Source organism: Lissotriton vulgaris, chromosome 3_1, assembly GCF_964263255.1.
Source record: "Lissotriton vulgaris chromosome 3_1, aLisVul1.2, whole genome shotgun sequence".
NCBI lineage: Eukaryota > Metazoa > Chordata > Amphibia > Caudata > Salamandridae > Lissotriton > Lissotriton vulgaris.
This window is the reverse complement of record NC_141689.1, coordinates 294,392,830-294,417,740: the sequence shown is the minus strand read 5'-3', so window position 1 is coordinate 294,417,740 and position 24,911 is coordinate 294,392,830. Positions and strand designations below refer to the sequence as shown.

The window sequence follows — 24,911 nt, the reverse complement described above, 5'->3', positions numbered from 1 at the left end:
CTCTCTTAACTGATTTCTTGGCAGATTTCAACTTCTTACTTCTGCCACGGGGTTTATGGGCCTTTATAACTGCCGAGGGGGAAGGGGCCGGTACAACCTCTATCGAGACGTTCGCGTCAGGCACAATCTGAGCGCATGGTAGGTCAGAAAAAGAGGGCATAAGGAATGACGTAGATTCAGGGAGGTTAATTGTGGCTACAGAGAGATCCCCCATAGACAGGGTTGGGGGTATAGCAGGAGGGAGTGAGAGCCAACTTTCAGTATTTTCTATAGCCGTAGCCACCACCCATATTGTTTTTTTAAGCATTTTATCAATGGCTTGTAGGCTCGGCAGTGGTTGGGCCGTAGCCGCTTTTTGCCTAGTTATGGGGTGAGAAGTTATGGTTTTAGATTTACCCATACTGCTAAACGTGAGTACTTGAACAATTATAAAGTCCAATATTTACAGTTTTAAGAATTTTAAGAAGGAGTTAAATTTAGAAATTTGTGGACAAGCAGATAATTATAATAAGAAAAAAAAGGGCTAACAGTGAATATCGTCTTAACTAAGAAAAGGCACTGTCGGGCCGGGCTTTTGACTGATTAATAAGACTATCCCAATTACCACAACAGTAAAAGGTTTCAAAGTTCAAGCAGTCACTTCCAGGCCACTGCAAAGGAGTTCAGTATATCTTTGCCTGGAAAATAGCCCTGCAATGTCTTACTTCGTTTCAATGAAGGAGTCCTGGATTGCGGAAACCAAGGGGATCGGCCCAGGCCAGCCTCGTCCGTCTCGGACAGCCTCAGACAGCCCGCCCTTTGCCGGGGCTAAGCCCGGCGACGCCCGCGCGCGTCCCGCGACGCCGGGGCTCTCCACAGTTCTTAAGCGCCTCCGGGGCGCGGAATGGGCGTGTGCGGCTTCCTGCTGCTAAGGCTCCTGGGAAATTCAGTCTGTCCCGCTCTGCGGCCACGCTAGGATGATAGAGGCGGCGGCGGCAGCGGGAGACCGGCATCGGGGGCTGGAGCAAGGGGCCTGAGGCTATCCGGTCCATTACAGAGTTGAACTGTTTGCAAAGTACGCTGAAAAATATAAAAAGAGGTGCATCTTGCGGTAATGACTGCCACTTGAAAGTGTTACTGTATTGCACCAAAGCGCCAGAACCAAAGCACCACTTACTGTCGAAGTAACAAAGCCCCCGAGGTCTTCAATAATGTGTCCTTGCGGTCGTGAAAAAATACTCTATGAATGAAAATAAATCCCTTTTACTGACATGACACGTGCCTCCCTTTGACCTCAACCGTACGCCCTTATAAGTAAATATTACTATAATTACTTGATTCCAACCGGCCGTGTATCTCTCCAAAACGCGCCAGCATTTAAGGGGTCGGAGGGCTGACAGTGGCTATTGGACTCCAACCATGGTGGTTGATGTGGTTTTCCATTGGTGTTCTTGGGCCGGGCCTATTATAGTTCTGCAAACTGGGCCATGTACAACCCTTTCCACACTTGACTCTCAGAGTACATGCCAAGCAGTCCAAGTTTTCTCAGTAGTTGGTGCGAGGGCACGAGCTCAGAACTTATGAACTCAGAAAAATCAACCAACAAGCACAAGAACTCAATATCCAGCCCAGTACTTGTCGTTTTGTAAAATAAAGTACTTTTAATCCAAAAGCAGAACTAAATTCTGGACAGGCGGTTCGAATATGATTTCATCCCTTTAATTTCTCACAACAGCCATAACGAAAGAAAATACAAGCTCCCCAACACAATGTAACGCTACAAAATTTTTGACCAATCCAATCAATATTATGAGGGATGAAGTATCTCCCGTGGTACAGTGTAAGGATATTGAAATTCACCACGGAGTTCCCTAACTTTATAGAAGAGCAAGACCGAAGGCAGAGTTCCTTCTTAAGGTTATGGAACTCTGAGGTGACTTGCAGTATTCTCATCATGTACGCCAAGGGGTACTTCATCCCATATAACACATGGTTACACCATCACCTTTTCCACAAACCCCTTAAAACCTTAGGGCATAGCTCTTTCATATGAAAGAGCAAGCATGTTTGCAAACATGAAGAATAAAAATAAAACCTCTAGTGCAAAATTAAACAAACCAAAAAGCTGTTCGATATTTGACAAAAGATATAAACTGCTCGAAAGTGTACCAACATGCAAAAATGCTCTAGCTTTCTCCATATAAGGAATGCACAAAATAAACATTCTCTCTGCTTGCCATTGTAAGCTATTAAAATAAAGCAGATTTAAAAGAAGCAACATTCTGTTTGTTGCTTTAAACAGCTGCTTTAATTATGCTCCATGACCTAACCTGCCTTTCACCTCAGCTGCTGACTCTACCAGCAGACACTGTGACGTCAAAACTCAACTGTAATACCTTATAACAGTTGGGTTCTAAAGAAATGAGTATCTGCTGTTTAAACAGGGATTTCAGAAGCCCATATATTATATTACAGTATCTAACGTGGCAACCTCCTATGTTAGTACTCGTTCTTTGCTGCTCACGGCAGCTGCAGCAAAGTTTTTTTCCACCTCATCTGTCTTGATAAGAAAAGATGTAAATAGTTTTGAACGTTGCTGATGGTTGATTTAAGGTGCATTGATGGTTTCCCTCCCTAACGCGAACTCCAGTAACTGAGTTTCAGAGTCAGCCTTTGGGAAAAGCTGTTAGTGTGATGGAAAGTCCCGTCAGATGTGGGACGGCGAGGGATTGCACTATCAGCAACTGCAATATGGGGAGAACGAGTAACTGAGTTTTGGGATTAGGCACCCTTTTCCCCCTCAGGAGAAAAATCAGGGGGATCCAGGGGCATCTTAACCCTTTGCTTCTTCTGTCGGCCAACAGCCGTACGGAGCACTACCTCCGTTGGCGGCCGTGGCCCCGCCCACTAAATTAAACCACCGCAGCGTGGCGGAATTTGTGCCACGATTAGGGATTTTGGGGGTCCTGGGCCAAATGTATTTTGGTGGGCCCTGTTCGGAACAGCTTTGAATTTATGATCCAGGTTCAGCTCTTTCATCCCCTCATTGTCCTGGTCACTGACAGTGCACAGGCCCACTGGTCCAAATTCTAAATGTGTTTTCTATATTGTAACACAACAGCAGCTCGCTAATATTACTGCAAACAATCTCTGCAAGACCCTACCATTTCTCATATGCGAGGTCCTGTTTTGATCTAAAAAATTTTTTTTTATGGATATTGCATGAAACAAAAATACAAAATTTCTCTGCAAAATGTATGTAATTGACTTTCACACACCACCCACAATAAAAAATAAATGAAAGGAAAACGCTATTTAAAATAATATTTTTCAAGGACATCAGGGCAAGAGACTCTGCAGATCATGGCTGGCTCTATCAGGGGGGGCCTGAAAGGTTGGGGCTCTGGTCAGAGCCCACTTTGCTCATGCCTTAAAACACCTCGGGGGCAGGAGGGATCAACTGCTTTCGGCTAAAAGGAGTTGCCTCAGTCATTTTAGATTTCGGCCAGCACACGCACTTTAAAAAAGATTGTCATATAGACAGAGGAACCTTGGTTTTCACTGTGACCTTAGAGTTAGTTTTCTTCAGTTGAATCTTTTAGAGTGCAGTATTTTAGGTTGCCCTAACCTTAGGATGGCTGACAACCACATCGACGGAAGACAAGAAGTGGCAGGCAGCAATGTTCCATTGATCCTGAACTAGTAGAGAAGACTGACCTTGCAGTCTCTAAGTCAGTGGAAAATGCAATGGCCTGAATATTGCAAAAAATTACAATGCCCCTGCCAAAAACCCCAAGGGTTCTATGTGCACTTGGTCACAGAAACACAGTTCTGGTGTAGGTGACGCCCCCACAGGGCCTCAGGATACCAACCCTTTATGGCTCTGGCAAACTCATATGGAAAATTACTTCACTTATTACAAACTACCCAGGTGGACGTTTACCCAGGTAGGGGTGGGTCGCAGTGGTCTTTTTTCATCTCAATATACCCCTTCAGAGGCCACATGGTCTCCGACTATGATCAAAGCCAGGATGGCACAGATTACCACTCGTCCTTAAACTCGGACAAGGCATGCAAAGGTTCAAGGGATTGGCATCCCTCAGGGGATTCTAAGAAAAAATTGAAGACAGATACAGGTACAAATCCGGATGACCGTGAATATGGCAAATACGTTTTTGATCCCAAAGATCTCCGGCACCCCTGCAACTCAGTATGGAAATCGTCCTCCAAGGTGGAATATTACCTCAAACAACGAATGTGGCACCCCTGAACAAGGAGGTGGGTCATAAATTACCAGCTGAATGCTGAAGATTCTCCATTGAGGGCAAGGTCGCATTCACTCCTGAATTGGATGCCACCATGGTCACCTTCATGGTAAGGCTCACATGAGACCCCAATAAGGGTATGGGTAGGTCCTGGTGATCGTTTCAGGACAAAGCTTTTCAATATTGCTGGTCCAGGCACAAAGAATATAGGATTGGCATTAGATGCCAAGTGGATGAAGAATCGATTGACCCATTGATTCTCTCAGGATGGAGAGGTTTATCTTCACCTTTAAGGAAACGCCAACTGCTCCCTTTTCAGTGAACAGGGGTGGGCGGATGGGGGGTCCTTCAAACAGTCCAAAGGCTCCACATAGAGTTTTGGGGTACTATTTTCCCTCTCTTTTTCAGAGGCAGTGATCATGCAAATGGTCCTGGAGATTCAAAATCTAGCAGGCAAAGGGGCTATAGATTGATCCTTCGAGCAATATATTTGTAATAAACAAGAAGGGCAAGGGGGTGCGTCCAATGATCAACAATTAGTTGATTTATCTCCACTTCAAGAAAGAGGGCATCCATCTTTTGAAAGGCCTCCTCAGACAGGTAGAAGGGTTAGTCAGGCTGGAGTTGAAAGATGTGTAACTGACCATTCCAATCTTACCACCCCACCAAGATTTCTCCGGAGTCTCCTATAGTCCAACATCAGAGAGCTAAGTGTCCTCCCCCTCAGTCTGTCATCTGTCCCTTGGTATTTTTCGAAACTCCTGAAACCAGTAGTATCTTGTTGCGGTCATGGGGCTGCAGGTTGGTAATCTGCCCAGACAACATGATCCTCATAGCTTAGGTCAAGACTATTCTCCTAAAACAATCAGCTTTTGGAATACTTGGACTTCATTATCAACACCTCCAAATCGTATCTGGTACCAAAGCACAGGATAGATTACCTCAGCTTCAACATCGCTGCGCAAACACTGACCCGGGAGTTACACCTGGTCAAGGTCAACGCAATTAAGGAGCAGTTGATGACCTTGACATTGTCAGATCAAATCTCCCTGCACAAGCTGGTGACGATAGTACGGCTGTTATCTTCCTCGATAAAAGCCTTATTCTCTAGCCATTGCAGTTCAGGGCACTACAGCAACTGAAAAGCTCTCATATTCAAAGGGGAGTATCTTATTCAGAGAAGATAATATTGATGGAGGAGGCTAGAACCGAGATGATCTGGTGGCTGAACCACATGGAAGTGTTGACTGGCCGAGTAATTTTTAGATCAATACATGAGATTGTGATCAAATCGTATGCAAGCCGGAGGGGTTGGGGAGCCAGATGTGGAGATACCTCCAGAAAGGGAATTTTGGTCCCAGGAAGAGATCAAACTCCATGGCAAGAGCTTCAAACTCCTGGCAAGTCATTCATGATTCACAGCCTAACAAAGAACAGGGTGAAGTGATGCACTTTGTTGAAAATGGACATCTCAGATGTACAGTGCTCAACAAGCTAGGAGGTACGAGAGCCTAGACTCTGGCAGGGAAAGCCAAACACTACTGCCTGAAGGAGATTTGAGTGTCAGCGATTCACTTTCCTGGCAGTTCCAACACAGTGACGGACTGGAACTCACTCTTCTTGAAGGATTCCAGCGACTGGATGCTACATCCACAGATATTTCTTCTTTTATGCCAGAGATGGGTCAACCCTGTCAGGGATCTGTATGCATTGAGACTGAATGTGCAGGTATCTCAGTTATTCATTTGGAGTCTGGAGTCCCAACCTGCAGAGGTGGATGCATTCCTTCAGTATTGGAGCGAGGGGTTGAATTACGCCTTTCCCCATTTTATCATGATTACCAGGGTGGTGATCCAGACTAGTTGTCAGAGAATGGAGATGATCCTGGTGACGCCGCTCTGGAGATTTCAAGCTTAGGCCTCTGAGACTCATTCAAGATACAAATTAGCATGGTCTGCCTGGAGCAGTTGCTGCGTGGAATGAAACTTGGATTCATTTTCAGGCAGAATTAGCAGAGGTAGATATAGCATATCCGCCAACAATTGCTTTGGATAGGCCATCTCAGCTAAAAACATACTTCCAATAGCAGATAAGCCGGTCAGTTCACATTCTTTTATATGTAACCTGATGAAAGGTACCAGGCTGTCTAATCCCCCAAAACCCAAATATACCTAGACATGGGATATAAAGTGCCCCGCTTGTTTATGAGCTGGCCAGACAATACTGGTCTTTCCAGGAAGCAGCTCTTTGCCAAACTGAGCATGTTGCGGGGCCTTATATCAGTCAAAAGACATCTCTGCTTTGGCTCTTCAAGTAGGTTGTTTACTACAGAAGGAGTAGTTTGTACTATTCCCAATCATCATAAAAACCAACATGCGGGCAGTTCTGTACCCCGAATTTCCGGATTCACACAAACTATGTGCGATGTGTTGGTTGCAAGAGTATGAGAGTGTGTCTCATGAATTGCGACCCATGGGGGTAAAACAGTTAATTGTCATTACAAAGTCGCATCAAGCGGTCTCTTCACCCACTATAGCGAGATGGGTGATCCAAGAGGCAGGCCCTGACATTTCGATGTTTAGTGCTCATTAGTCCATGGGAGCAATGTTGACTAAGGCCTAAAACTTAGATGTTAGATTGGAAGATAATTTACAAATGGCAGACTGGTTTTCGGATTACATGTTTAAGACATTTTACTTCAAGCCAGTCTCTCAATTGCCTTTAATGGTTGTAAGCTGTGAACAACCATAATTGAGCCTCTGGTTCCGACACAGAATTAAATCTTTCCTAGCTAACAGGAGGAACATTTCAATTCTATTACAGACATGGTGGTGAAGATTATCCCACCCTTTTCTTTGCAGGGCCTCACCCGTGGTGGAATGAGGAACATGATCTACTTAAGCTTAAGTATTATTCTGGTTTATCAGTCTCTTAAATTTGAGTTCAAACTGTTATGTTTGAAATTATTGTATTGTATACAAGACGCTCCTACATGCGGATGGTAAGCTAATCTGTCTTCTGATTTTTCTGCTAACAGGTTCATAAAAATCGAGAGGAAGACTTTCTGACACTACCATTCACACAAAGAAAGAAGACTAATGGAGCACAATGCCATGTTCTATACTGCTATGGTTGACATTGTTGGTTGGATTGGCCCCATGCTTGTGGCTCTACATTTTTTGGGGTGTTTTTTTTCTTTTTTTATGGCTGCTGCGAGAAAAGGTAAAGAGAGTAAAGCATAATCTAAGTCTCTGTATCCCTAATAGAATTAAACTTTCCTTCGGGTTAACTACGAAAGATATTACTTTCCACAATCCATTTTCCAAAGGCAGGTTGTTACTCCTAACATGATTCTACCCCCACTTGGACATTACGCTCATCCGCTAACCGATGTTCAGTTTCCGCCTGGGTGACCCTATTGGTTTAGGTATTATTATTTATTTAGAAGCTTGTGGAGTATGCAGCTACCTCCAGCGGAGGTGTCCCGGCGCGAATTGCGGAAATCAGGAGGTGGAAGCAGAATACAGAGAGTTATAGTTCCCCAGCAGTCTTTTTTGAAAAGTCATTAATTAAGCTCAGGAGCAGATAATGTTCTCCATAGGTTTAAAAGGTGCAATTAGTTACTTCTATCTTGCCCCCCTGGTGCTGTTCCGGTTAGAATTACAGGCTTGTACTTCTGCAAGAGGAATTTGCTACATTTTCTCTGTCTCAACCACAGGTGGTAACCCACTGTACTTGCTTGCTGTTTCTCTTGCAAACCCCTCCTAGGAAGATACAGGCGGACCCTAGACAAGGCAGCTGCAACCCTTTTTCTGGGCCTATGCATACAAACCTGTCCTGGAAGCTGTGACTCTTTTCGAGGAGTCTCCGGGCATGTGCTTATGGAAGTTGCAGCCTTCCTCGGCTGATTGCACTTCCTCAACAGTGTTGTGGCATTCCACGTCATTATAGGGGCGGTAAGTGGACCTCTGTCCACAGTTTTTGTCACGGACTGAACGCTTGGGACTACTCAAGTGCCACCATCCATGTGCCCCTTGACAGCCCCTGCGCTCCACATTCACCTCTGCCCCGCGGGAAAGCTTCTAGACGAGACTAGAGTGGAACCCCAACCACTGGGAATTTTTTTAAAAAAATGAAAAACTGCTTATCTAGGTAGATTTCTCATAGGCTAGGACAAGAAATTAGGATTGCGCAAATCAATCTGCTGTTTTGATCAGCACCATGCTCACACTAAGTTCAGAGTGTGGTATACTGTGCGCTCGCTGTAACCACACATTTTCTGATCTCTAGCTTCACTTCTCCTATCGCTTTAACACCATCTTAAATTCCCTGACTCTCTAAATATCTTTCGGCGCCTTTCATTCTTTTGTCCTTGTCCTTTTTTAATCCTCTAGTAAATATGCTCTCCTCGTTATGACACCTGGCAACCCTTCCATTCCCAACAATACTTTACCCTCATCCTTCCCTTTTCATGTACTTTGTACCACCCCCTTTAAATCTCTCATGCACTCTGTGCTTGTTCACTCGGTACCCAACCCCCATCCGCTCATTGATAAAGGACTCACGGAAACGTTCTTTATACTAAAAGGACCGGCAATAACATCAAATGATGGAGGATTAGGTTTGAGAACAAAAGAATGATCCAGTAGTGAAGGTGTGAAAAGCTAGTAGATGATAAAAGAGCGAAGGAAGAATCGAGGATTCAAATACTGAAGAAAGGAGAGAGGGCCAGAGTGAGGATAAGCATTGAGAAAGTGCCAATAGAGATAGAATATTCCATTGTGCTTGATGTGTTCATTCTTTATCACTTCTTGTGAGTTAAGCACTAACGGGCACATGCATCAAGGTAGGATTTTGTGAGTCCTTAATTGTGATTATTAAGGAATCGTAATTAAGAACTCGCAAAATCCCATGCATGTAGGAATCGCTATGAAAAAATCGATTCCTATACATTCCTTAACTGCAACTCGCAAATTGCGAGTCGCAATTAAGTAATGGCTTCCCATTCATTCCAATGGGCCTACAGGTCCATTGGAATGAATGGGAAATTGCTTGCGCATATTGCAAGTACCAATTGGTACTCGCAAAATGCACATGCAATTTCAAGGGTGCAAGGGTGGAAAAAGGACACCCTGTTGCCCCCCTGAAATTGTACTGTTCACCCAAGTTGCACACACATATGCCCCAGGGGCGATTTTTGCGAATTGCACCGCTTGCGATCGCAAAAAGCTTTGATGCATGTGCTCTTAACTCTGCTAACAGACATATTATCACTTTTTACTGCAGTTGCAGAATCCAGCTGTTATGAGGACTGAGATATAATCCCCGAAGTCCTTAGCTATCCCTTTTCTGTCTGTCCAGTGTCTTTTTCAGTGGTAGAAGGAAAAACGCATTTGCAAAGTTGATCGGTTTGGTGCTGGCCGCCAGACTTCTGAATTTGTCAATGCTTGTTTTTTTTATGCAAACTTTTTTTGCAGAACTTCATCTTTTTTTTCATTGGCTAAAAGTACAAATATCTTTTGTCTTAAAAAACCCACACGTTGCTATAGCAGACCCAGGAACGCAAGGGAACTACTTTATGTCTGGAAGTACTCTTTGTGAAAGTACAGAATGCTATCACTCGCAGTGAACTTGGCCAAAGGTTTAAGTGGCGTGACCATAGCCCCACGCTGTATGCTCTAGTGGGCAGAAATAATGTGAATGTACATACATCAGTAAAGTCTTAAGGTCTTGGCTAATGCCAAATCTCAAACAAACATTGGAAAAGCCATTGAGTTTATTATTGGTTTCTGAGCTAATGACTTTGCCAACATTTCTTTTTCTTTTGATGTTCCTTTATGAGATATATACGAAAACGATCCCAAAGTTGCCACCCATAGCTGTGCATGCATGTAGATGCCTATTGTTGAACAGGTTTTGTTCAAATTTACTAAAAGAAATTCAGATGGGACTATTCAAAGTACTTAAAATCAAATCAGTATGTGTATGTACCAGGGCACGGTTGTTTTCTGTGTGCACCTGAAATTTTGTGAACGACTATAAGCCAGGTTTTATGGCATATGTTCTTGATCGCTTCAAGGTATGTTTGGGTGCATATGGGCATTTGTATGCATGCCTCTTAGTCAGTATGCGTTTGTGCCCGTATGCATGCTGATTTGTGTATATTTATGCATACTTGCGTTTTGTTTGTTGTGCGTGTCAAGAGTGTTTGGATGCGAGCTTGTCCAAATAAAAAATAAAATGTAAAGTTTGCAAAACAGCTCAGGTGGTTGCACTTGCTGTAGAAGAAGGCAGGTCGCATGATTGTAACTGAATAAGACAACTTAGTGTATGAATGTGTTGTGCATTAGAGACCAATAGGTTGTGTGCATTAGAGACACATTTGTACAGTTAGTGAGAGAAAGAGAAAAGACGCAAACAGGTAAAGATAAAGTCAGACAATTAAAGAGGAATTAGGAGAGAGGGAAAGAGTAAGATTGAAACAAATGATAGACGGAGAAAGGGGAAATTGATTGAAACAGGAAACAAGGAGGACAGAGAAAGAAGAAAGTGAAGGGATATGCAGAGAGCAAATGCATGTGTGTGACAGTGGGAGACAGATAAAGGTACAGAGCAAGAGAAAAAGTGTAAGAGACAGAGAATGGGGAGAGGGAAAGGAGACCTTGGGAGATGAAACGTATGAGTCTGAAGAGAAAATGATAGTGAATGCAAGTGTGAGACAGAGACAGAAAGAAAAATGAAGAAATAGTGGTTCACTTTTCATATGACTCCTTTAACTGAGGTACTTGCAGAGGTACAGCCACAAGCCCTAAAGGAATCGGGAATCTTGAGAGGTAAACCTACTTCCCGCAAACTTTAATCTAAGCATTCTTTGCTAAGTCTACACCACAGTGACACCCACTGAGGGTTATAACTACATTTTATGTGAAAGGACTTGCAACTTTTATCTGTCTTCTAGGAAAGTCTTTGCACAGTGTTTCACTCTATTCCGGTCTTAAAATGTTTTCTATTCATGTGTGTGCATGTTTTATCCAATGACTTTATCCGCGGCTTTGAAGAAGAATGTGTTTCATAGGACATGTTGCAGCGAAATACTCATGAACAAAAAGTTATCTGCAAAAGTCTATGATACATTAAGACAAAGCTAACAGAGGTATAATATAAAGAGGTGAGAGACATGGGGGACTGGCAACTAGAAAATAAAGAACGTAAACTCCGGAGATAATGTTGGCGTCAGTCATCGATCAAGCTTTGTGTGTCAGTGATTGTGTGATTAAGTAAGCACGCTCATGCTTGGGTATAAGGATATGAGAAGTATAAAAAGGTAGAGAGTAACCCTTATACCAAAGGGAACTGGGTAAGTAACAACAGTTCAACAAAATTGTTCCCTTTGTGAGATGATGCTTGCCCTTTGGAGTACCACACAAAGTTCCCTCCACTGTACTCCACATTTCAAAATAAAAACTACTGGAGGAAAATCTCATTCATACTCAAAATGTTCCGCCATACTTTTAAGTTTCCCGAGACGGGACCTGACAATATACAAGATAATACTTTGGGAGAATTGAATAATCCCAGTGTTAAAGAAGAGTTGTCTTATACCGCTTCCCCTCACAAAGTGATGACTTGCGACCTATTGAAGAGAACACCCAATACTATGTGACCAGCAATCCAATCATAAGAGGAACGTAACAGGAGGGATCACGGCCTCTGTACTTTTATTAAGTATAAGATCGTAAAGTACTCATACTTCACCTCATAAATCCTGTAATAAGGAGAAGTGAAAAGTAGATTATAAACTCATCTTCCCAGATTGAATGAGGGGGATTTAAACAGCATTACTAAAGATTACTGTGTTTTTAACATTGTCCTGAGGAAGGTGGTGCAGAAAAAGCAAGATCCACCAAAACACGTCAACATATTTCTGGTTTTGGCATCAAATGTTTACATAAAATATGTTTTGTTAAACAACAAAGCATTTTAATTGTCTAAATGAAATTTTTATGAATCAAAGAATATATTTTTGTAATATTGTATGATTTGATTATAAAACACGAATTACGGATTCAAAGTTTAATATTATAGGAGAAGATTGATACATGGATTTAATAAAGCAGAATCGAAATGTGAAAAAAATTGTCAGGGATAATCATGGATATAAAAAGTGCTTTTGTGGTTCTACTTTCTGAAGGAGGATATGAGAAGTACCTACATGAGTGAGAGAATTTGAGATTATTTGTTTGACTAAATAAGTGAGTGAATGTGACGGAGTGTGACAAGTACCTTAATGAGTCCACGAATGAGTGTGCAACAGAATATGTGAGACCGCATGAATAATCAAAAGAGTATGCAAGTACATAAATGTGTGATGTCGGAGCTGGAGTTTTCCCTTTCCCATGTACTGAATGTCTATGGTTTCAAATGGCTTACTTTTTTGAAGGAACTAGATTTGTTGAAAAGTCAATCATTAACAAAAAGTCTAAAAAAGGTGTACTACATAAAACCTGGTGCGATTCCCTTTGGCAGTACGTTCCAGGCTTAGGTCGAGATGGTGCAACCTCCAGTTCTGTTTTTGTGAATGCGGGGTCCATGTGAGTCCAGCTGATGGATGTGTCTTGAGGGGTGGTGGAATTGTATGCAGCTATGGAGGTAGGCATGGCCTTTGTTGTTAAAGTGTAATTAAGTGTAAGCGTGCATGTGTGCCTGCATGCGTATTGAGTGCACTTGTGTATGGGGAGCTAGTGAAGCTCTCTGAGGTGTGGAGAGATGAGGGTGCAGTGAGGAAGGTTGTGGACAACAAGTCTTGCTGCAGGGTTTTGGATGGTTTGGAGCCTGTTCTGGAGTCTTTGGTGATTCCCGCGTACAGTCTGTTGCCATAGTCGGGCCTGCTGGCTATAAGAGCATTTGTGACTTTTTTTGTATTCTCTGGTAACCACTTGAAGAATGTTATAGTAATGGGAGTTGCACTTGCAAAAGGGCATCTATTCATAAATTGTGCCAGTACTGAGAAAATCCCATTCAGAACATGGAACTGTAAATACTGGCATAAACACCCATAAACATGTATCTTAACACACACTTATCAATTACTAGGAAATAATATAATTTCTCATTCTGGAAACATACTCTAATTTCATCGTCACCACACAGGAGCAAACTTCTAACAATGGTCTGCAAATCTAACCCCAAATAATGATAAAATACATTCTATGATATCCTGAATACAAACTAAGGAGAACGTAAAGAAAATGGACATACCTCAGAACAACAACAATGGGACTTTCACTTCCAGTAACCACAATTAGTCCTTTCCATATCATAAGGGCAGATGATACAATCATTGCAAAATTTAGTACTTGGTAGTACAGCTGCAAAAGTAAACATAGAACCAAACATTAAAATACCACTGGAATGGATCAAAAGAGAAACAAACACAAAATAAAGTCAGAAACTAAAAACATCTACAAGAAGAGACAATTATGCACTTACGAGTTTCAGCCGGGTTGTAGCCGGCAAGTGTTCTGTAATCCTGGGAGGAGACATGTTTGACCAAAATTTTATTTTTAAATTGAAAAGTGCCATTCTTTTTAAGCAGGACTGCAAGACCAGCCTATTCTTGCTCTTCTCCCCAGCTAGAAGCACATTCTATAAAGTTCTGCCTACACGCCAGAGCATTAGACCTGTAGGTATAATATGTAGATTTTTATTTATTTTCTTTGAGGTTTTACTGCTATGTTATAGAGAGAACAATTTGTTGACTTAAACTTTAGGCTGTACCATTAGAGGAGTATAGATTGAAAATAAGTAGCGTCCATTATTACATCACTATGAAAGTCGCTGTAAAACATGGGCCTGGAATAGCGGTTACAAACCTAGCGTTCATACACAAAGTAAACACTCATGAAACCTGTATATAAAATAATGTGCATTTGTAAAGTGCACATTCACGCAGACTGGTACCTTGGCGCTGAATAACAGATATTTATTGTTACCCAACTCAATGGTACATCAAGAGGTATATACAGAGGCTACAAGTCAATGACGTTAGAACGGTTTATAGTAGAGAATGCGTTGTACATGCTTGCTTTCTTTGGGCAATGTTGAACTAGGACAACAGTTATTTTGGATCAGTTTTACAAAATACAGAGCCACACAACAGTCAAAGTTGAATTACCGAAACAATGTCAGGCTATTTCAGAGAAGACTAAGTTAATCTGTTTGTATAATTGACAGCGTAGCATTTAGAAAACTGACGAGATCAACAACACATAAGAAGGTACTTTATGAAAATCAAACTGATGTGCGTGCAGCATGTTCATCTACTCTGTAAAAACGAGTCACAAATTAAAGTAGACTGTTTTCTCAAATCCCTGGTTAACACCATAAACTATTTTTTTTGTGCTAACATGAGATCCACTAACACTGTAAAGTAACGGTAACTGAGGGATTTCTATCCAGAAAGGCTTGATTCAGAAGACAGATTGTATGAAAAGGTCCTCCAGGCAAATGCAAATCCAACAAACAGAACTCTTTTCAATGACTCCAAAGGGAGGGAAATTATATAAATCAAAATGAGCAATCTCCCAATTGTATCATTTGCAGCCAAAAACAAAATCAGAAAACAAATCTAGAATATGGAATAAAGTTATTTATTTAGAAAAATAAATATAAAATCTCACTAAAATCATTATTCTATATACACCATGACAAATTAACTCCCTTGTAAATGAGAGCATGAACTATCATAAGGGTTGCCAAACACCCAAGGACAATAAGTACTAGCTGTACCGACAACACTGAGCAATCAAACTCTATTTCACATTTACATATACTACGCCAGTGGTTATTACCTCATGACCTTAACAGATGAAGTCAAGTTTCGGCTCAATTATTTTCTAGCCTTCAACAGGAATCCATATTTGCACTTCGTGCAAATTTCTGGAGTAGCAGACAATCAACATGTAAACAGACTATCTTCATACAATGAAACCTTGTAACTATTGATACATTATTGAAAAATGTAAATTCAAATTAGTGTGTACCTTCGGTGGTGGGTACAACAAATACGGTTTGTTGTTTGTCAGTCTTTAGGAGTTTGATTTCATGCTTTTTGCTCTTTGCTTGTTTCACTGCTCAGATTGCCAGCGCGACTTTCCGACCTTTAAAGTGCATTCCCCCCAAGCGCCCTCCATTTTGTTGTTGTTGTGCTCCTACTTAGCCCGCCCCGCCTCCCAGCTGAGACGCCCTCGCCCCTCCCCCTCCACTATCCATTTATGACAGTAGCTCCCGCGCGCAGCGTCCACGCGCAGCGACCGCGCCCAACCCGCGCCGAAGGTGCGCCAAAGGTAAGCCCGTCTACGCCCGTCCGCGCCTGGACCGCGCCCAGCGTCAGACCCCCTGCCCCTCACGCTTCCCAGCCCCCCCGCATTACCTACGATGCCGCCACCCTCCTAGCCCTTAACTCCGGTCGCGCCCCAAACTGCGTCCAAGCCGCTCCCGGACACACCCATGGACCTTTCTCCTGCAAATTCATCGGCATCGACAACATCTCCGCTACGACCACAACACAGACTCCTGACCCCAACCACCTACAGTGCATCCTTCTCAACACTCGATCGGTCCACAGACACGCCATTGACCTATGGAATCTACTAGACACCATCTCTCCAGACGTCGCCTTCCTAACAGAAACTTGGATGAACGCTTCCTCCGCCCCAGACATCACCATTGCCATCCCTGAAGATTATAAGATCACACGCAAGGACCGCACCGACCACACAGGAGGAGGAATCGCTATCGTCCATAAGAAGTCAATCCGCATGTCAACCAGCTCTGACGCCAATCTCGCCAACTCCGAACACCTTCACTTCCAGATCCACATCGACCCCAAGACCACACTCAGAGGCACCCTCCTCTACAGACCACCAGGACCCCGCGCAAAATTCAGTGAAGACATCACGGACTTCATCACTCCTCACGCGCTCCCCTCCAAAGACTACATCCTTCTGGGAGACCTCAACTTTCACCTTGAAAAGATCAACGACCGCAACACCACCACCCTCTTGGACAATCTCGCCAACCTCGGACTTAAACAACTGGTCACGTCCCCCACCCACATCGCAGGTCACACACTCGACCCCATCTTCACCTCCAGCAATCATGTCTCCTTCAGCCACACTACGGATCTCCTCTGGACTGACCACAGCTGCGTTCACTTCACCTACAACAAACCAAAACCCACCAACCACCTCCAACCAACTCTGCAAAGAAACTGGAACAAAATCACCACGGACCAGATCTCCGCATCGCTCCTTCTAAACACCCCAGCCCACTCTTCTAACGCAAACGAAGCCGCCGCCAACCTCACCCTATGGTTATCCAACACCGCCGACACCTTAGCACCACTGAAGAAACGTCAAAACAAACCTGCCAGCAAAAAGGCCTCATGGTTCAACGATGATCTTAAGAAGTCCAAGAAACTCTGCCGCTCCCTCGAAAAGGCCTGGAAAAAAGACCCAACCACTAGCACCAAGGACGCCTTCAAAAACGCCACCCGCACTCACCACCAACTAATCCGAAAGGCCAAGAAAACAGCATTCAAGGATCGACTTGACAACAACGCCCACAACAGCAAGGAACTTTTCAACATCGTCAAGGAATTTTCCAATCCCTCGGCCAACTCCAACGACATCACCCCCTCGCAAGCCCTCTGCGACTCCCTAGCCTCATTCTTCCACAACAAGATTGCAGACATCCACAACAGCTTCGACAACCAACCCGGAAACCAACCCACCCTACCATTTGCTGAACATTCTCCCCCCGTGAACACCCTTGACGACTGGAACCCAATCTCCACTGAGGACACAATCCGCCTGATGAATTCCATCCACTCAGGATCCCCCACAGACCCATGTCCTCATCACATCTTCAACAAAGCAGACTCCGTCATAGCACCGCACCTCCGAGACGTCATCAACTGCTCCCTCAACTCCGCCACCTTCCCGGAAGACTGGAAACACGCGGAACTCACCGCCCTTCTGAAAAAACCCACAGCGGACCCCACCGAACTCAAAAATTACCGCCCCATCTCGCTCCTTCCATTCCCGGCCAAAGTCATCGAGAAAGCGGTCAACAACCAGCTCGCCGCCTTCCTCGAAGCCAACAAATCCCTCGACTCCTCACAATCTGGCTTCCGAGCAAAACACAGCACTGAGACCGCCCTCATCGCAGCAACAGACGACATTCGAACTCTACTGGACAATGGAGACACAGTCGCCCTCATCCTCCTCGACCTCTCTGCAGCATTTGACACAGTCTGCCACAGCACCCTTTTACAACGCCTCAATAACATCGGAACCCAAGGAAAAGCACTTGAATGGATCACCTCGTTCCTCACCGGAAGAACTCAGAAAGTCCGCCTCCCACCATTCAAGTCCGAGGCCACTGAAGTCATCTGTGGCGTACCACAAGGATCCTCACTCAGCCCCACCCTCTTCAACGTATACATGAGCCCCCTCGCGGCCATCGCCCGCCAACACAACCTCAACATCATCTCTTACGCGGATGACACTCAACTAATCCTTTCTCTCACCAATGACCCCAGCACCGCCAAAACTAACCTACACGAAGGAATGAAAGAAGTTGCCGAATGGATGAAACAAAGCCGTCTGAAACTGAACTCAGACAAAACAGAAGTCCTCATCTTAGTTACATCCCCCTCTGCATGGGACGACTCCTGGTGGCCGGAAGCCCTCGGAAAAGCACCCATCCCGACAGACCACGCACGGAACCTAGGCGTCATGCTGGATTCTTCACTCTCAATGAACAGACAAGTCAGCGCCGTATCCTCTTCCTGCTTCAACATTCTTCGCATGCTTAGAAAAACATTTCGCTGGATCCCCACCGAAACAACGAAAACAGTCACCCATGCTCTGGTCACGAGCCGACTGGACTACGGAAACACCCTCTACGCAGGCACTACCGCTAAACTCCAGAAGAAACTCCAACGAATCCAAAACGCCTCAGCCAGGATCATATTAGACATCCCACGCAACAAACACATCTCTGGTCACCTTAAAGACCTCCACTGGCTACCCGTCAATAAGAGGATCACTTTCCGACTGCTAACCCACGCACACAAATCACTCTACGACATCGGACCAGAATGCCTCAACTCACGATTGTCCTTCTACACCCCCTCCCGCCAACTACGTTCTTCCAGCCAAGCCCTCGCCACTGTACCTCGCATCAACAAGACCACCATGGGAGGCAGATCCTTCTCATACCTGGCTGCGAAAACATGGAACTCACTCCCCGCTTACCTTCGCCTTACCCAGAACCACCTTGCATTCAGAAAGCAACTTAAAACGTGGATATTTGACAAGTAATCCTCCTCCCCTTTCTAAGCGCCTTGAGACCCTCTGGGTATGTAGTGCGCTATATAAATTCTCTGACTTGACTAAATTCTCTGACTTGCTTTCAAATACTAAGGAGTCAATAATGTGGTGAATGTTGAAGGATGAATTTGTTAAGAATGTAAATTACTTTTTTAACCCCTTCTGTGCGCTTGTCGGCCAATGGGCAACACACGTGCCCCCCTCCCTGGTGCATGTAACGGCCACTGGCCAACACCAGGGAGAGCTTTAGAGAGAATCTACTTGTGCAAAGTACCCTAGGGTTCTCTTATTTTTTTTCAAACCCTGGGCGTGACGTGAAATCGCTTCTACGAATCTCCCCACCCCACCTCCTACCCAGCTGTGACGTTAGTGTGCTACAACTACCACCACCAAAGCAGCCTGGAGGAAGAAGATAAATCCTGCTCCCGTGTCTGGTGGAGGTTTTTTTTTTAAAGATGCACATTATTTGTGGGAGGCATCGCGGGAAAGGGGAGAGTTTCCCTCTTCTCAGTGATGCCTCTCCCAAACAGGATCCGGATTATGAATCGTGGTGAATCCCAGTAGGCCACCAGGGAGGAGGGAGGGGGTCGGTCCACGTGGTACCAGGCCTGTCCCACACCCATGGGCAATTTTTGGGATACAGCGGTTTTCTTCTCCCAAAAATAAATGAAATTGTCAGGAGGATTGACCTTCGTACACATGGGCCGACCCATGTGGGGGCTCTCTCTATTTTGTATTCCATCACATAGAGATATCTCTCTCTCTCCATCTCTCACACTCTCTCTCTCTATGTAGATCTATATCAATATAGATAAACATGTATAAATATATATAGATACACACACACACACACACACACACACACACATGCCTGGGACCAAAAATAGGGGTCATCAGAACAGGTACAGGAGGGATGTTTTTCAGAAATCATGGGTGACATATTAGGTGCAATAATTCCTATGGTGGGAATAACCCTGAATGCAATCAAAATCAGAAAAGTTTCCACAATTGTAGATAGATTGTCCACGGACAGCGCAAGTGGTTTCCAATTAGTTAACACAGAAATTGTTGCCATGAGAAGTATGGCAATGCAGAACCGTCTTGCATTAGACATTCTGTTAGCAAAAGAAGGAGGAGTTTGTGGGATTTTACATGTCCAGCATTGCTGTACTTATATGCCAGATAAGAGCCAGAATACAGAAATGCTTATTAAAAACATCACTGAATTTCATTCAGAAATAAAACCCCTAGAAGATGACAATTTTTCAGAACGTTTGAGCAAAAGATTTGCAGCAATTGGAAACTGGTTTCGAGAGATTGGCAGTTCATCACGAGTCTCCTGAGGCGGAAGCCGGGAGTGAGCCTAATTCTTTTAAAATTGTTTGTGATTAACTTTGTTTTTAAAAATACCTACTCACCTCCTGGTCACGAACAGCGTCTTCAGCGCTGCAACGATTTCCATCATCGCCATTACCGAGGGCGAGGCGCGTCCTTAGACACGCCCACCTCAGCTGGCCACACCCCCGTGACGTCCTCCCCCTCAGGCATAAACTATGTGCCTCGCTAGGAAGCGCAGCGGACGGGCGCAGCGGGCGCGCCGTCAGCGCGCCGAAGGCGCGCCAAAGGCAAGCCCGTCTGGGCCCGTCCGGGCCTGGACCGGGCCCAGGGCCAGTCCCCCTGTTTGTTCCGCTGATTCCGCTCGCACGTGCTGGACCAATTCCCAACTTCATTCACTCAATCCCTCCCTCTGTGCGGCCATAACCCCCTGCAACCCTAACCACTTAGAATCCGCTCCTTTTCATTGCCCTCAATGCAACTTTACTCTCCCGGCCTACCCTTTTCATTCGCTTTCTCATCCCACGCCGCAGCTCCCAGCATCTAACCACCGGATGCTGAAAGCAGGCTTGGTTAACTGCCGGTCTCTCCCCCGTCATGCCAACGACATCTGGATGTCGATTTCCTCCGACGAGTGGGATATTTTATTTCTCACTGAGTCCTGGATAACTGATTCCTCCTCTCCGGACATCTATCTGGCCATCCCACCTGGCTATGACATAAAATGTATTAACCGGGCTGGGGGTAAATCGGGAGGCGGACTAGCAGTCATCTTCAAATCTCATCTTCAGCTGACCACCACCAAACTTACCAACATTGGTATAATTGAAGCCCTATACTTCTCTGTATCTGATTCTGCGGCAGTTATACTGGCTGGTTCACTAATCTATAACCCCCCCCACTGCTGCTTCCCTTTCTCTTACCGCTCTCACCCACCAGTTGGCTGATCTATCCCTTAAACATCAATGCTTTCTAGTTTTAGGTGATTTTAACCTCCACGTTGACAACCCTCTCTGCGCAAAAGCGAATAATTTGCTAGAAATCATGGATAGTCTTAACTTCACTCAGCTAGTCACCGGTCCTACTCATATGGCTGGTCACACCTTAGATCTTATTTTCGCCAATTTTTCCACTATCACTGTCTCCCCTTCCCTTCCCCTTACGTGGTCCGACCACTATCTCATCCCCTTTTCTTTGGCCTTAGACCGGAAATCTGTCCCTCCTGCGCCCAGGAAAGAGCTGGGAAGGAAGTGGCACAAAGTAACATGCGCCACCCTGGACCCGGTATTCCACTTCCAGACGGATCATCTATCCCCTGATATTGACGCAAATATCGCCAGGCTTAATATCGCCCTCATCAATGCTATTGACCACATTCCTCCCCAGAAAATCATTGCCTCCACTAGATCTCGCCCCTCCGCTCCTTGGTTTTCCACCTCTCTCCGTGAGGAAAAAAGTAGATGCAAAGCACTCGAACGGAAGTGGAGACTAAATTACGACCCTGAAGCTAAGCTTGCCTACAAAGTTGCCCTGAAAAAATTTCGCAAGCATAAAAAAGTCACCATGAAAGATCATTTCTCGCTTCAAATTGCCAAGGCCAAAAACTCTTCAAGAACCCTCTTCTCCATCGTTAAAGATTTCATCAATCCTCCGGCCAGGACCACTCAAAACTCAGCTAGTCAGACCCTGTGCGAAGGACTTTCGGACTTCTTCCTCGAAAAAATCAACAAGTTATGCATCTCCTTCCCTAAAGGGCCAATATCCCGGCCTCCGTCCACAAGTCCCCCTGCTTTACCGTCCTTTCTCGCCTTTAATAAACTCACCCAGGAGGATGCCATCAGACTACTCATCCATTGCAAGTCTGGTGCACCCTCTGACCCTGTCCCTGCCAAACTCATGGGTGAACTGGCCCCCTCGCTAGCCGACTCTTTTCTCTCCATCTGGAATGCCTCCCTGCACCATCGCTTTTTCCCTACCACTTGGAAGGAAGCCTTGGTGATCCCCATTCTAAAAAAGGCAGATGCTGATCCCACTGTTTTCTCCAACTACCGCCCCATTTCCCTTCTCCCCAAACCTGCAAAGGTCTTGGAAAAAGCCGTGCAGTTGCAACTCACGGAGTACTTGGAAAGCAACTCACTACTGCACGACTCACAATCTGGATTTCGGGCGGGATACAGCACAGAGATGGCCCTGCTGGAAGTATCGGAGACAATCCGGGAGTGCGTGGACAGGGGCGAGGAGGCCATGCTAGTCCTCCTCGACCTGTCCGCTGCATTCGATACGGTCTCTCACCCCATCCTCCTTGACCGACTAAAACAGACTGGCATTGGCGGCACTGCCTTTAGCTGGATCGAGTCCTTCCTCTCAGGAAGAAGTCAGAGGGTATTGCTGCGGCCTTTTAAATCGGAGGAAAACCCCCTGTCTTGCGGTGTGCCACAGGGCTCCGCCCTCAGCCCTCTGTTTTTTAACATCTATCTTGCCCCACTGGCCGGCGTGGTGGAGTCCTACGGAGTCAGGGTGGTCTCCTATGCTGATGATACCCAGCTAGTGTTTTCCTTCAGAGACCACTCTGACTCCGCGTTCTCCAACTTCCGCCTGTGCCTCAACAACATCAGTGGTTGGATGTCTGAAAACCATCTAAGACTCAATGCAGACAAAACAGAGGTGCTGTTTTTTAACCAGAAAAACTCCATCCCCTCCTCCTGGTGGTGGCCCGCGGCACTTGATCCCGCTCCCTCTCCCGTCCACTCGGCCCGCAACCTGGGTTTCCAGTTTGACGACTCCCTTTCATGCAAGACTCAGATTAAAAAAGTGACCTCTGCCTGCTTCCTGAAGTTGCGCATGATTAGAAAAATACTCCCCTATCTCCCTCTGGACTCCCGCCGTACAGTTGCCCATGCCCTCATCACGTCCCACCTGGATTATGCTAACAGCCTCTATGCTGGTGCTCCCCAATACCTGATTGACCGGCTGCAGATTGTGCAGAATGCGGCGGCCAGACTGATTGGCAATATTCCCTATCGTCAATCAGTTGCCGCATATCGTAAGGAACTGCACTGGCTACCTGTGGCCAGCCGTATCCAGTTTAAGATCCTCACTCTGACTCACCGAGCCATCAACGATCGCGGACCAAACTACTTGAAAAAACGTGTTTCAATATCCCGTTCCATCAGATCTCTGAGATCCAATGACCTATGCCTTCTGATCTCTCCCCGTTTCAGACTATCCAGAATGGGTGGCAGAGGGTTCAGTGTCATTGCGGCAAAACTATGGAACGCGCTGCCAGTCGATCTTAGATTCTGTCCCTCCGAATCCATCTTTCGGGCCAGACTCAAAACTTGGCTCTTCTCTGGACTCTGATTTACTACGCTACTTCCCCTTCCTCCTCCTCTCCTCTCCTCTGGAGGTTCAGGTTCTAGCGCCGGGACACCCCTTCGGGGGTAGCTGTGCGCTCTACAAACTACATAAAATAAAAATAAATAAAAATCATTGGCAAAATACTTTATCCTATAATAATCATAGTCATAATGATACTTCTGTTCAAAATTAGTTGCATGATACACAAGAGAAAGAAGTATGTAAGGGAAAAGAGAAGGATTTATAAACTCAGAAAGGAACGGGAGAAGGAGATAGAATTGGAAGAGTTTCGGAATGCACAATATGAGAGTTGTAGACAAATTGCTGAGTCAGGAGTTTAGAAAAACTAACACAGAGGGTGTTCAAAAAATGTTGGTAACATTTTGGGCATTGTTTGGTGATTTTGAAATCACCAGATGAGGGAGTTGATGAAGCGAGGTTCAGAAATGAATTATATTTTGACTCGTGAAGTTAAACTTCCATAATAAATAATCGTATTAATGAATTTATGCATGAAAACGTACTAATCAACCTAGATTAAAATACATTCATGACACACGGGACTAATTTATATGCTCTATGTTGCATTTGCAAGTGCGTTGAAAAATAATGAACTAACCTTGTCTATTGATTTTGTCAACATTAATTGTGGCTATTTAATTAACACCTTAGCTGCGGCGCAATTCCCTCCCCAGTGCTGCGCTGTCCATTCGAACTAGTGCTGAATGAACGTCCAATGGACGTGCGCAGCACTGGGGAGGTAGTGCTGCCGTCGGCCAACGCCCCGACGCAGCACTTAAGGGGTTAATGGCATGTGCCTATTTTAAATGTGCTTTTGTCTATGTCGTGTCTTATATGTGGCAAAGGCTTGTGGAGAATCCTGTTGGCCTAAAAAGAAGATGGTAAATAAAAATGCTGCTTATTTGTGCTTAAAGCTAGTTAACATAAACTAATGGGTTAACTTTAGCAAAGGGGGTGGGTAACAGAATAATTTTCATTAATCAAATTATTTAAAGTTTTGTGTTTGTTTGAATATTAGTTCTCGAACAGGCCCAAAAGAAAATGGCTGGCAGTGCTGAAAGAAACTTGACCGGAGTGAAGCCTTCACTCACGTGCAGGAAGAGGAATTCGAATTCTCTTTTGCTGATTAAACAAAGAATAAATCAGAAGCGTTATGGTCAAGACGAATGTGTTCTTGTTGTAAGGACCAAGGACAAAAAGCCTGGAAAGCCTGCCAAGAGTAGGAAGTGAACTTTGCATTCGGACAAATGTTGCTCCTTTGAGGAAGCTAGAAAGATGGTAAATCTAAGAACAATAAGGGCTTATGATGTGCCCCGGACTTGGACAGAAATTAATGACCTAACAGTGGACTGACGTGAAACAGCCAATTAGAAGCATGGATTTTGTTGAAGGAATGCAGAATTAGTAAGTTTTAGATAGAGAAAAGGTATAAAACCTGACCTCATGAGAGGAGGTCGGCTGGCTCGTTCCTGATTCCTGAAGGGAGTGAAGTGCTGTCGGACTTTTGACACACATGTAATGATAGCTGATTTAATGACTTTTTCTTTTAGGTTTAAAT

At 44.8% G+C, this 24,911-nt stretch overlaps 1 protein-coding gene across 8 annotated transcripts in view; it reads right to left on the bottom strand.

The window, feature by feature from the left end:
• Nucleotides 1–24,911, bottom strand: part of SEC11C (SEC11 homolog C, signal peptidase complex subunit) — a 224,100-nt gene that overhangs the window by 77,697 nt on the left and 121,492 nt on the right. For 5 of the 8 annotated variants that reach the window (XR_015309277.1, XR_015309276.1, XM_086960487.1 and 2 more), the window contains exon 3: nucleotides 13,503–13,612. Coding sequence is in view for 6 of the 8 variants with exons in the window: in XM_086960487.1 (XP_086816613.1) it covers nucleotides 13,503–13,612 (110 nt within the window). In the remaining 2 variants the exon portion in view is untranslated. Of the gene's footprint in view, nucleotides 1–13,502; nucleotides 13,613–13,733; nucleotides 13,925–24,911 lie in introns of all 8 variants that reach the window. The other 3 variants (XM_086960484.1, XM_086960483.1, XM_086960482.1) reach the window with 1 other exon arrangement.